Raw genomic sequence first — 14,363 nt, 5'->3', positions numbered from 1 at the left:
TCAACTCCCTAAAATACTTCTTCACATGTTTATCTTCATCACTGTCAGTGTGTCATTCTGAGATAGGGGATCCATGTTCTGGTCTTACAGACCTAGTATTTGAATGAAAGACCTGGAAAAAAGCGAGAAGTTTAAAATAAAAAGGTTCTCATTCTGTCTCATGCCAAAAAAAAGGTAAAATAAAGCAGTTAGGTGGTAAAATTCTGGGATATATAGTAATTTGGTGATTTTTTAAAAAAATATTATTTTTATTTACTCCATTTACATCTTACAAGAGTAAGTATTTTTTTCTGGTGTTTTATTAAAGACTATCTGTGAAAAGGCTCAGTGACTTAGAAGTGTTAACACGTTCAACTTAAACAGCTGTGTTTATCAATGGTAAATGAAATCTAAATTTTGCGCAGTACGTATTCTGTTTAAATTACCTAAATGTGCCTTTAAGAAATAAATTTATTGGACCCTGAAATTATGGCTGCATACATTAAGGAAGATGTTTACTGGAATCTGACTTAATTTAAATGGGGACAGGTACATGTTTGCAATTGGAGTTTCAGGGCAAATCTAAATAAAATCTGTTTTTTCTTTATGTACACAGCACATTTCAGGTAGTATTTTTCACTAAGAAAACAAATGTTTGTGCATCTTAAGTGATTTTCTCTTTCCACTAAAGTCCATCATGACCTAAAGTTATTTTTAGTAAGTAAGGAGTGTATCTTCTGCATTTCTATATTCAAGGTGAAGAATCCAAATTCTTAAATGAATTGTATAATTGAATATAAGAATATATGTGTTTATGTCAGATTTTCACAGTTAGCAGAAAGTAGTTCCAAATTTTAAAAATACATTATTTTATGTTCCAATGTTTACACCATCTTTTTATGTGTATAATGAAAACAGTTCTTTAAAACATTAATTATGTTGAATATTTAAGTAATTGTCTCCTCCTTGTTTGTTTAATTCAAGTTTAGGCTCAGTAACTTCGTTCTGACTTAAAGCAATGTATCTTCTTTATTGTGGAAACTAAAAAAAAGATTACTTGAGCACTTGTCTAAGTTGAGCAAAGTATTTAATTATATGCTGTAACTTAACAGATATTCAGTAAAATAAATTTGAGGGTCTTTGTTTCTTCACAGAAATTTCCAACTGAAGGATTGGCAAATGTTGTTCGAAACGTATTTGACTTTGACTCCTACAACAACGAAATGCGTGAAATTTTAATCAGCACTTTGCACAAATATGGGATACCTATTGGAGCGAAGCCAACCAATGTGCAGCTGGCCAAGGAGTAAGAATAACATAAGATATATATTAAGAAGACAGGTCTCTCATGATCATTTTTTTATAGTGTGTTATCTTGCTGCTAAATGATACAAAAACAACCTGGAATACTTGAAGTCAGTCCTCTGGTTCAAATTTATATTCCTCCAAATAGGTTACAACAGTATAAATTATTTTATTATAGAGTATTTGCTTATTACTAATATTTAATCTTTAATATCCATGTACATATTGATAGTCTGTATGGTAAACGGATATATATTAATAAAGGGAAATACTTGTTTCTTCTCCTGTGTTTTTAATTGACTTACAACACATTTCTGTCCTGTTACTTATCTCCTCAATAGCTAGCGAAAAAACCTCATTGTCTTCAGTGGTAGTGGGATTTTGTCTTTGATATTCACTAGAGGCTCTCTTTTTGTATGTGTCTGCCTATCACTGTTATTCTTTAATTATGTTAACTGTTGATGTATTACACTGTATACTTTTTCAGAGGTTAGAATCAAAATAGCTTTTTTTTTTTAAGATTAGAGTGAATTATGAAACAGGTTTAACTCATTCTTCCACAATTCACAGATAATAGGCTTAAGGAGATCATACTGAAAAGCAATTAGAAAACTTGTACTGGCTTGAACTGTAATACCTAATTTAATTATGGAGAAACAAATATTTCCCTTTCATGAAGAAAGCTTTATGGATGTATGGAAAAATGAGTTTTCCATGGGATATACTACTTCTATATTTGCTAAGGAGGGACTGATTCTTATAACATGATGTCTTGATATTAGGTGTCCATTGGTAGGTTTCTCTTGCTGGAGCACCACTGTTATCGCATCTAACTTCCTACATACACTGGCAGTGTAATGACTGTGGCGTACCTTTTAGTTTTGATGACAGAAGAATTACATGCCTAGGGAACCAATACTTGAGCAACTATAGCATCTGTCACATTGACAGTACACACCTGAAACATAGTTTCTTTGCTAAAAGTCACTTGGTAATTATTTTAAAGAATTATGACGTTTGTCATAGTTTTTGAGATATTTGCACTTTATTTAATTTTTAGAAGTATTAGATGTGGGTTTACGTGGGGGGATTGGAGAGGACTCTGTTAGTGAGAAGATCAGAGGTTTAGGAAACAGAGAAAGACTGCTGTAATTGGGGACTGTTCAGTCTAGAAGTGAGAAGATATAAGAAAGATCTGATTATTTTGAATTCAAAGATAATCACCTGATCATTTTGAATCCATCCCTGAGGTTTTATAGGACAGCTTACACCAAGGATGACAGACTTAAAAGACCCCCACAAGATGTTCATCAAAAACTTCTCTTGACTGACAGCTACAGACACATACTCTGCTACACTGAAGGCTAAGACGAAGAGAAACTACAGGAGCAGTTCACACGAAGTTGATAATAGCAACTTTTTCTTAGATCTCCCCATGCAAGATTGGGACTAGGCTGACCACCAGGCTCTTATGATCCAATCATGGTCTCAGTATCTCACTTGCATCTGCCACAGCTGACATTTCAGGTTGTCCTACTGCTTCATTCCATGTTGGTCATGAGATTTAATCCTATGGATTTTATAAATCAGAGGTGAATCACCTTGAATTACAGAGTCATCTTTCAGGAATGGTTTAGGCGTAGTTGATTCTACCTTGGGGTAAAAGAATATCTAGATAATCTCTCCAAATCTGTTCCAGCCCATATTGCAAGCTCCCGTGATGGACACATTGAGTTAGTTGGGTATGGTGTTTGGACCACTGCAGAAAAGGTACTTCCCAAAGCTGATACGTGTTTAAAACTAGAGTACTGACCTCCTCTAGATTGTTTTCCAGGAATTTGAGAGTAGGATAATGGTGCTAATCTAGTCCATCCCACTTACTTCAGAAAAGATGCAAGTTAATCTAAAAACTTCTTATCTGATATTTGTCATGACACATTCCTGAAAACATTCAGAGATGGAGTTCTATAACCTCCCAAAGCAAGTCAGTCTTATTTCTAAATATCCTTGCCATTAGGAAGTCAGCTCTAGACTAAACACATCCAGTTCTCTCAATCTTCCCCCTTTTTTAAGGCCTCTGGTTGTTTTTCCTTTTCTTTTATGCTCCCCCTCTCCACTTAATTCATGTCTATCTTAAAGCATTGTGTGTGAAACTAGGCAGGTTAGTTTCTGCTAGATCTGAATACAGTAGTATGAGAATATAGACTAGAGATGTATTTCATGCAGCAGTCATAGAATCATAGAATCATTAAGGTTGGAAAAGACCTCAAGGATCATCAAGTCCAACCCAACACCACCTAACTCACTAAACCATGTCCCTAAGCACCACATCTACAGTCGTTTTTAAAAACCCCAGTATGTTTGCATTTCTTGTGAAGTTTAACTCATGTCTATTTTTCTAAACAAGAACCTCCAGATCCTTTCTGCAGCACCCTGTGTAGTGCATACTCCATCTCTACTTTATGTAATCAACTGCCTTCATGCTTACATTTTTTTTACTGTACTGTATTTTTTCAGATTAGTTCTCTGACTTGACAAGATCGCTTTCAATTTTAAGCTAGTTTACCTACCTGCTTATAGTCTCTCACAACTTGAAGAGTAAATCTGAAGGTTTACTAGCTGTGATTTCTGTGGTGTCCTAGTGACAACAGCATACCCCCACAGAGGTTCACTTCTGTGCTTCGGTCTTAATTTGCAAGACTTCTGAGACTTACTAGCTAGCACAGTAAATTGCTCAGTGGTGCTATTAAGTAACATGAAAACTAGGATAATGGTCCAAGCCTATTCTGCCTGAGGATGTTAGTCATACCTGCAGCAAAATCATTGCTATTGATAAGAATACAAATCCCGTGCAATTAAGAAGTTTTGCAATACAGAAGCATTTCCAGGAGATTCTAGGACAGGAAAATCATCATACTGAAATGCTGACTCCTTTATACAGGTACTCTGCGGCATGTCTTGGATCAAACAATTTGTGAATCTTTATTCTACTTTAATAAATTTTAGAGAAGTCTGTCTGTCACCTATTACTTAGTCTAAAAGAAAATTTGAATAAATCAGAATTATTTTAAACTTCTGCTGAAGCGTAACTGCTCTAAATACAGCAACAAAAACATGAGAAACATGAGCATCACACTACAATACAAGGCCTCAATAGAGGGAACTTTGAGGTTGTATCCAGCTCAAATTACAGGGGAAATTTAACAGACGGTACCAGCAAACATTATAGGAATTTTAGTTTAGGTTCTGGAATTAATATAGCTTATTTTGGAAGGAAAGATTAGGTGGTATATAATAACCATTTAGAAAAGAATTCTTGCAGTAGTTATTTTCTCAAGAGATAAATTAACTTGTAGATGCTAATTAATTTTCATAATTTCAGCTAGTTCATTAAGCTGAAAGAGGGTGGATTTAGATTAGATATTAGAAAGAAATTTTTTAATATGAGTAGGGTGAGGCACTGGAACAGGTTGCCCAGGGGAAGTTGTGGATGCCCTGTCCCTGGAGGTGTTCAAGGCCAGGCTGGATGAGGCTTTGAGCAACCTGGTCTAGTGGAGGGTGTCCCTGCCCATGGCAGGGGGGTTGGAACTAGGTGATCTCTAAGGCCCCTTCCAACCCAAACCGTTCTGTGATTCTATGATTTATTTCCAGAACTGGTGTCAAATATTAGACCTGTATAGTGATGCTTTACTTGGGCTTTCTGTTTCCTTCAGGTTTTTTTTTTTTTCCCCAAATGGCCATTCTTCAAGGTGCTGACACGTTCAATATTGTCAGGTTATAACATCAAGATACTGTCTATAGTGCCTGGTATCACCTGTTCAGTAGTTTATAATTTTTATCAGTATTGTGTGTAAAGCAGATGGCTTGTCTATGATATTTTGCCAAGACATAGTGGGTAAAAGGAATTACTCAATGTACTAGCTCATTTTTTTTTTATGTACAACTACACTTTGTTTTCCCATTGGCATCTGTTATGTCGCTTTTGTCTGAACTCATGTTAGTCTGCCATTTTGTTGCACAGTTCAGACTGTTGGCAATTGCTAGGTAAAAGAGCATTCAGCTCTAGTTCTGGCATTTATCCTTGATGAAATTGCCATTCCATATTGTTTCTTCTGTCACTATCCACTTCCAGGTGCTTGTTATAACTTGAATATTTGTTTTATATTAACTGAATTTTTTATAGGTAATGTAAATGTGTAAATTTTAATGGCTTTAATTTTCTCTTTAGACTGGTTTGGTTTTTTATTCCACAGGTAATCTGTAATTAACTGCGGGACCTGTCTCATACTGCATATATCTCTTGTCCATCCGGGGGAAGTGCATTGCAGGGGAAGCAGAGGGGGGGTGTGCACTTGACTGTCAGGGAACAGGAGGTCTAACATAAGATGGTTCTGTATATCTACTGCTTATATTTTTAGTCAAAAGGTGTTTAAATAGAAGTATGGAGGTCTGGCTGGTAAGGAATTTTCCTGGTTTTAAACTATTATCTTGCTCAAGTCCAAAAATCTTAGGTGGGATAGAAGTCTCAGATAGAGCACAGGCTGTTACTGAAGTCCTTGAATAATACATTCTGTGCCAGCACTGAGCAGGTTTACAAGATCATGTATTAAGCAGCTTTGTTACCTGTCATAGTTTGTATCTGCAGCTGTACTAGTATGACAGCCTGCTCTGGGAAATTTACATTCAGTGGAACTTCAGCCTTAAAGATTTGTAGCCATTTTCCTGTAAGTTCTCAGAAAGATATATGATTAACTTTATAAAGCAGCTTCTATTGAGTTTTTGAACACAGTTGTTTGGTGGGTTGTTTTGTTTATTTGTTTTAATTAGCCTAAAATGAATTTATTTTATAAAATCAAAAAGATACAAATGAAAATAAATTGTGTTCTGTAGCTGTCACTTTGAAAAGTTTTCCAGCAGCAGAAGCCGCTAGAGAATTATCTTTTGTCAGATTGTCTCCCCTTAGACCACTGTGCATGAAGAAACTCAGGCTAATTAGTAATTTTTTATAGAATTGCCCCATCAACTGTAGGTCCTGTGCAATCACCTTTCCTAAACAAAATACTGCTTATCTAACCATTTCATGGACAGTAGTGATCTAGTAGAAAAGCAAGATGCAAAATTAAGAGTAAAAGAACAAAAAAAATTTCTATATTTTTCTTAAGCAACAGGTGTTGACAGATCCATAAACAAAGAACTGATCAGGAATAATTCCTTAGAACGTTCTTGTAAGTCTTGGCTTTCTCACAAGATTACTGCAGTCTGATATGTAGTTGTTCTGTTCTAGAAACCCTTTCCAGCTTTTGAGGAAAGCAAAAATCATGGATCACTCTGTACACTCCAGCTGGAGAGGGCAGTGGAATTTCAGTAGCATTCTTACCCAGCCACTGCACTTTTTACACCCAACAGATCTCTTAGGTTTGCAGATTTTTGCCGGTGGTGGCATTTCCATAGTACTTTGTGTACCTTTTATGTAAACGGTATTTGGTTAATTAATTTGAAATACAGCAGTGTGGCAGGAGTGCTTGTGATGCTTTTTACTAGTACTGTCACTTCAAGTTATTTTCAAAACTTGTTACTTATAAGTCCTGGGAAATAAAATCTCCCTCCTTCACTGTATATCATATATATTCACTAGAGGAAAACTGTTTAGATGTATACATGTTTTCATTGTGGGCATGTTGTTCCAGTCCTCCTGCATCGTCACTGTCTCCTGAAAATTGATCAGGAGGCAGACGGGTTATAAGACCTTCAATGCCACCAGCTTCTTCAATACTCTTAGTCTTTCTTATAAAAGAGAACAGTGAGAAGGAGTAAGAAAGAATTGTCAAGCCCTGGAAGAAAAAGATCCCTATTACTCTTGACAAAGAACTTTGTATTATTAATTCTGCTTTCTGTTTTATTCCTAAATTCTCATCTACCTTTCCCTCCTCTATGCTGTTCATGATGACTTGATCTGCTGCCCCAGAGAGACTAAGTCATTCAGAAACAGGAAAGAGAACAAAACCTCAAGAATCTAGGAGAAAGGAGAAAGCAGTTTTCCTGAGGGAGGAGAGGAACTATTAGCAAAGAAAATCTCCAGAAAGCTGAAAAAGAGTGGAAATGTTTTGTTTCTTTGGGAATGCACTGTGTAATTCTGTTGCTAAATAAAGCAGGGTATTTGGTTAGAGCTGATTATTAACATATGTTTTGTTTTAAAATCTAATAAGTATTCATGATTATTAGTGAACCTGTTGATTTCTAGGATGTTATCCATGGGAGTAATATATAAGGATTTAAAACCAAAGTCCAATTCCTTGTGGAAGTTGATGTTCCATTGAGCTAACAGGAAAAAAATTATTGCTGATTGTAGACTTATCAGAGATTCTACTTGGGGTCACCATAGCAAAAAAAAAAAAAAAAAAAATCTCCAGTTTCTTTTTGCACACAAGACAGTTTTGGCTCAAGACATAACCAACATTTTGCCAACAAAGCATTTTGAAACCCAAATGAAAGCCTGAAGTAAAATTCCAGTTCATGGATAAACTGACATTTAGTCTAGTGACTTGACTGCCCATTTTCTGACTGCATGAGTAAATTTATCTAAGAATTGTGTTGTGTATATGTTGAAATAGTGCATCCTGAATGTTTTTTTCCTAATGGTGTTGAATATTATAATCTACAATATATTGTACTTGCCCTTTTTTTTTTTTTTGGTCTGGCTTAATTTCTTAATTTGGGAAGAATCTGGCTTGCCTAGCTGGGTGTAAAGAATGGAAAAATGCAAACTGAAGTGAGGTAGAGTGCAAAAGAAATCACTTCTCAAACGCTGGCATCTGTTGAAACTCTTAACTACGCAACAAGCAGGCAATGAAGACTCCACTGGTTCTTTGACTAAGAGAGGGAATTAATGAGATACACTTTCCTCTTTACATGCCCCAGTGGCATATTGCTGACAGGCAGATGTTTATCTATGAGCATCTATGATCTATAGCATTCAAACCATTTTCTGTTTGCAAAACGTGTCTTTGGCTATCTGACTGCCTTGGCAGATGGTCCAAATGCAGATTGGAGATGGAGGCTGAGTGACTGTCTGCCTGTGAGTACTGGCTTCTCCAGATTGCTTGAGATTTGGTGTCAGTATACCCGTAAGAAATGTTAATGTGTCTTCCCTGCGTGACTTGCAAAGATTAGAGGATATTAGTATTCTTTCCCTGAATTCTCCTTTAAGTTCTCAGAGGAAAAAAAGTAAAATTAAAATTCCCCAAGAGTCATATGTCGTCCAAATGAGATTTTTTGATTTGGGATCCCTTCTTATTCTGAAAAGAATATCGAGAAGAAATGAAACAAACCTCTAATAACTAGAGGGACCAAGTTGGTTGTGTGGAGAGAGGAAACAATTGTAACAGTAGGAATGAGCATCATCATACAGGACAGACTTTTAGCAAACAGTCTAAGAGAACTTCCTTAAAATAGGCTTTGGAGATATTTATAGAAACTGGGAGAAGGAATGTCTTCTGTTCTCTTGCCAAGTTCTGTAGCTGTACAATCATGTGCAACAGAATGTAACACAGAATGCAGTTTTGATAGGAGGTCTTTTTAGGAGCAACTGATCCCAAATAAAAGAAACCAAAAGTGATGAGTTCGTTAGCTTAAAGGTATTCATACCAATTAATGAAGTTAAACTGCTTTCAGAGGTTGCAGATCACTTCAGAGGAAATAAAAATTGTTTTGTCCCTATTTTGCTGTCAAGCTACTTTGTCGTACACCAGCATTTTCTTTTCCTATATGAGTTTTGCTCATATAGGAAATATATTTCTTCCCTAAAGAAAAGGTACAAAAATGAAGAAATCAGACCAAGGCAAGCAACCAAGGCTTCCGAAGATGCCCTGTCCTTTTTGTAGACTGTAGTGGCCAGAAGGCAATGGTGTACTCTCGCGTCTGTGTTCCTTTGCCTTTGTTCGTGTCAGTGGCAAAATATATGGAAGTAATTAATTGAACTTTTATTGCTTGGTTGACTTGCCAGAGTGTTTACTGCTGGTTTGTTAAATGAGTGTGCACCACTGACAGGAGTTCCTTTAAGTGGTAGTATCACACCCTGCCTAATCTGAATAAAGCAAAGCAAGAGACAGTTTGGATATATTTTATTAACTATCTCAGATTATTCAGACTGGAAGAGTTTTCCTTTTGAGTCCATATTATGTGAATTGCTTCTTCTTTTATGATGCTGTTTATGTTGTGACTGTATTAGTATTCCACAAGGATAATTTTTTGTGATGTAAAATAAATATTTCAGCGAGGAAATGTTTCCTGCAAGAGGATCTTCAGATATGTGTCATTGGAAAAATGCAGTTGATAGATGATTTATTCCATATCAGTTGCTGGTTAATGAATGTAAAAATTCATTTGTTCCTACATTGTTTGACAGACTGCCGTTACCAGATCATAAATTTATGGGCTACTGGAAAATCAATCAGCCAGGGAGTGCACAACAGAAACTGCTGTGTCCAACAGAAACTCAAAAAATAGATGTCAAGGTTTGTCTTTTTATTTTCTTTTAATTTCATGTAATACTGGTTTTATGTATTGGGATGCAAAGAATCTAAAATGTGATTAATTTCTTCAGGAAAAAGAGTATATGCAAAGCGTGGTCCTTGTTAACCTGTTCTTCAGGTTTTTAAACTGACTAGAAAAATAAATGCTTTTGTATACTAGCCCTCACAATGTGTGATGTGCTTTAAAACTGGTAAGTATGGTCAGAAGTTCTTGAACAGGGGTTTTTATAAGGATATTGAAAATACCATGTTTGAAGGAATTTTTTAGCTGTTTTAGATGCATGGAGGTGGCCGGTTTTAGGCCCCAGATCTCAGATTTTGGATAAGATTAGAGACTGAAAAGAAAGCTGTTTTCTGTTTCTATTTTACCTGCAGCTGAATTCTTATGGGTCTTTGGCACTGCCAAGTTTGAATCTGAACCTTTGGTACAATTTAACCTGCAACCCAAAGCTTATAAGGCCTTTTCAACTTTGAGTTCTTCGCTTAACTTCAGTAATTATTACTCCAGTGAATAAGGAAAAACCTGAACTGCTAGTGTGATGTAGGGATGAAATTTAAAATTTATATAATAAGAAATTGCCATTGAGCTTCTTTGAAACAAAAATATTCTGATTTTTTCATTGTGTGGACTGTGTTTTGTCAATACATTACTACATCCTTCATGACAAAGTTTCAAACCAACAAAAGACTAAAGAGGAAAGGCATGGTGTTTTCTATACTGTAAAGCAAATGGCAATATGGACATTCAGACAGCTTGCAGAAAAGCGTTTACTTTTCCCTTTCATTTATTTAGTAATTGATCTGTTTCAATTGTTGATTTCAAAAATCGTTAAGTTTTAAAAGTCTTGCAGAAGACTTCTAGATTTCCATAAAGAATGGTGAGTGAAATATTTTAGCAAGCCCTCATTGTTGTCATTTGTTTTAGGGCCCTATCTACTTAAATATTCAAGGATTTCCACTGGAACGACATGAAGCCAGGTCCCTCAGTTTTACGGAAGAACTCGCATTTTGGACACTGCCTTTGGGGGAAGTTAACTTAGTTTGCGATGTTACAGTAACAAAAGGTGCGGTAAGAAAAGCTAGTAACTTTTGGAATGATCCCCAATGTTATAAATACATGAAATATCCTAGAGATGAGAAAGAACTAGGTTGTTGACTTCATAAGTGCTCACTGATAACCAGTGGCAGAATGTAAAAGGGCAATATGAGTGGTTCTAAGTGTAATAACACCACTTCAGTGTATTTACAATACTGTGTATTTCTGTTTGCAACGGAGTACAGGAATAATACTAAGAATTGGAATATGGAAATGGAGGATATGGAGGGTAGGAATGGAGTATAGGAATAATTTATCTTTTTGCACTTTTCTTAACAGTAGATAAAATACAAAATAATCCGCCACTGAAATGAGAGGATAATTTCACTGAGACACTGTGGTCTTTGTAAGGATATGCATCCTTCTTAAACTGAGAGAAGGATATATAATTAAAGTAGAACACAGCCACAAAATTGCAAGTCTGTCTAGTTTTTATGTTCAATACTGTATTGCTTCAGAAAAACAATTCTTTGAATTTTCCTATCTCTCTAAGTCAATTCAGTTTTAATACAAATCATGTAAGTTGCACAGTGCTGGGCTTTTTTTCTCTGTGCTTATACCGATTAAAAGTCTTTCTCGCTGGATCAAGCCTGCCTTAGTTATCTATATTGCTTGTGTTCCGAAGTGAATTGCATCATTGGGAATATTCATAAATGTTTTTAGGGTTCATCGCAAAACATGTCTAAACTTTATTGTGCATTGTAAACAGATCGCTAATGATCAGTACTGGAATGCTGCCTTTTCTGCTTGTAGCCATAGTTTCAAATACATTAACAAACTTTTATGACAGCGAAACAGAAATTACATGGCTTTGGATTGATTTTAAGAATTGTCTCAAATCAGTCAGGAAGGTGCTATATGTGCAAAGTTACATGCAAAGTTTGCATTCATCACATGTTTAGTTATTAAACATGTTAATCGAAAAGGAAGATGACATAGAGGAGGGAGAACCGAGTTTATAAACAAACAAAAACATCTGGACAAATTTTGTGTATACTAGCAGCTGGCAAGCACTGCAGTTGTATCTACACAAATGTGCCTTGGACTACTTGTTTAAAAAGTGTTGTGGCAAGAATCTGCCTGTTAATGTTTAGTTAATATGAAGAGACCATTTCTCTCACTGTTTTCCTGTGTCAATGGCGGTGATTTTGCTGTATGTTTTGCTATATCATCTGCTGAGTTTATGACGTATATATTTCCAGAAGAGCAATGCATGATGTCAGTAGCCTTTTCTTAATTTTATTTTCTTATTTCAGAAGAGGAAGCTGAAAATGTTCTTTACGTAACTACATGCAATCCTGTTTCCTTGTACTTCATGAACGTTTCTGGTAAGAGTGGATACTTCGTGGATCTTTATGACCTCTTCCCAAGAACAGTTGGAAGTGTCTGGCAGCCTTTTGTGACTGTGGCACCACTGGGAAATCCACTGAAAGGTCAAGTGGTTCTACATGAAGAGGAGGTAAAAAAAAATAAAATATGGCTAAATGTTCAGTGATGAGCAAAGTAGTATCATAAGGGTAGGATCACTGAGGAGTCTACCTCGATAGGTTGAAATAGCCTGGACAAGCCTACCCCCTTCTCAATGTTCTCTTTTTCACTTGAAGCATGGGAGTTGCTTTCAGCTTTAGTTTTTATGTGGAGATTTTCCTCTTGCACTTTTTATCTGGACAATGTCCTTTTGCATTCTTGAAGATGAGTTCTACCTGCTTATCTTATTTCTTGGACTGATAGGGGGAGCTTGGCCTTCATGGGAGAAAGGGAGATAGTGAGTTGAGTTCAGGGCTCTCAGTCAAGTAGCAAATGTTTACAAAGTACAAAGTAAACTGTTTTATGCTGTGAACTTCAGTTGTGCTCCTATATTGTCCCCTTTTTACTTTTCAAATAGTATGTGAAAGAGACATTTTCTGAGTTGCAAAGTAAAATGTTGCTTGTATTTGCTCTGTGCCACTATTTTGGATTTGTTTTGTGAATCCTGACATTTCTCATTCTGTAACATCTGAAGCACCAAGACTAGAAATACTATGTAAGCCTTGACATCTTGTGTGTCAGCAATACAAATTTAGAACCACTGATGACTTCAGTGTTGATTTGACTCAAATCCTTTTTTTAAAGTCAAGTGTTGTATCTTGTCCACATACTTTCCCCTTTCCATTACCATCAGTGAACTGATTAGGACATTTCCAATTCAAAACATGTTTGCCCAGGAGTGGGAAGAGACAACAGTTGGTACAGTGCTGATTCTGTTCACTTTTTATTATTAATAATAGTTTATTATGTTACCTACCAGTCATAGTGGTTTGACATGGGCATTTAATCTGGTCGTTATTGTTGGTTGTTTTTTCCTTTTCCTTCTCTCGTTCTGAATTTCTTCTGCCCATTTTTCAGTAGGTGAGAGACTCCAATCACAAAGAACCTTTCCTACACTGAGTTGGAATATTAAGTAGTTTTCAGTCATTTCATAACTAGTGTCTCGGCCATACTGTTGTTCTAGGAATGTTTGTCAAGTGTTGATGCCACTTTCTGGTCTCAAACTCTACAGTTAAGCTTCCTGCTTTATGAGAAACACAATTCTTCCAGCTTTAGTAGAACTGCATATGCCTTCCTTAGCTTTGCCTTGGACACTTTCCAATGCCAACTAGAAAAAATATCATTCTGAAGTTACCTGCTTGTGGTGGTTGCCTGTGCAGTTGTCTTCAACAGCTATAGAAGTACCATTTTGGGCTATTTTGAAATGCATGTAACAAATTTGTTCAGTTCTAAACAATCCTTGGCCTTTTTTGGCGAAGTCAACGCAGGAAACTGTAAAACAGATGGCAGTCTATCTTATGTCTAAGAATGTTTAGAATGTCTCACACTTTTAATATAAAGTCCAGCAATATTCTTTGCTTTCTAAGTCTCTGAAATTCCTACTGTGAAAATAATTGTGCTGCTAGTTTTGTTTTTAAACAAATCACTGTAGCATTTGGTGTCAGCAATGAAGTCTTTATCTAAGGTTCATCCATAAAGCTTTAGGTAGTTAACTCAGTGACTGGTTTTGCCTGCCCTTGTAGAATATCTTTTTCAGTGACTGAAATAAAGTTTGTTCTGTGGAGAGACTGTGGTAGCTCAGTGCCCCTTTCCAGGTGACTTCAGTTGAGCTGTAACCTCATGTTTTTCTTTGACAAAGCTTAAATATTGCCAGCTTCAGTCTTGCCTTTCTTAGCAAGTGCTACAGTTGAACAAATCCTGTCTGTAAATAAGCCTGATGGAAAATTTTACACTGATGGAAAATAATACAGAATTACAATATTCTGAATGCTTTGCATTGTCAACATTAGGATAGACCTTATTCATTGAGTGTGAAAATATGTTTTATTAAACTACAAACTTGGTTGCAAAAAGTAATTGTATACTTACAACAGGATTCAAAATTAATTTTAGACTTCTTGAGGAAATTAAGTAAGCATCTTAAA

The 14,363-nt window shown here is 35.9% G+C and overlaps 1 protein-coding gene across 1 annotated transcript in view; it reads left to right on the top strand.

Moving 5' to 3' along the window:
- Window positions 1-14,363, top strand: part of VWA8 (von Willebrand factor A domain containing 8) — a gene marked incomplete at both ends in the record, with an annotated part of 133,752 nt that overhangs the window by 69,755 nt on the left and 49,634 nt on the right. Inside the window, 4 exons of the mRNA XM_010087550.1 lie at window positions 1,134-1,285; window positions 9,689-9,797; window positions 10,741-10,879; window positions 12,168-12,370. Coding sequence (XP_010085852.1) covers window positions 1,134-1,285; window positions 9,689-9,797; window positions 10,741-10,879; window positions 12,168-12,370 — 603 coding nt within the window. The remainder of the gene's footprint in view (window positions 1-1,133; window positions 1,286-9,688; window positions 9,798-10,740; window positions 10,880-12,167; window positions 12,371-14,363) is intronic.

Source organism: Pterocles gutturalis, unplaced genomic scaffold (assembly GCF_000699245.1).
Source record: "Pterocles gutturalis isolate BGI_N339 unplaced genomic scaffold, ASM69924v1 scaffold15621, whole genome shotgun sequence".
Lineage (NCBI taxonomy): Eukaryota > Metazoa > Chordata > Aves > Pterocliformes > Pteroclidae > Pterocles > Pterocles gutturalis.
Note: the sequence above shows the minus strand (reverse complement) of the source record. Positions and strands in the feature narration are given on the sequence as shown.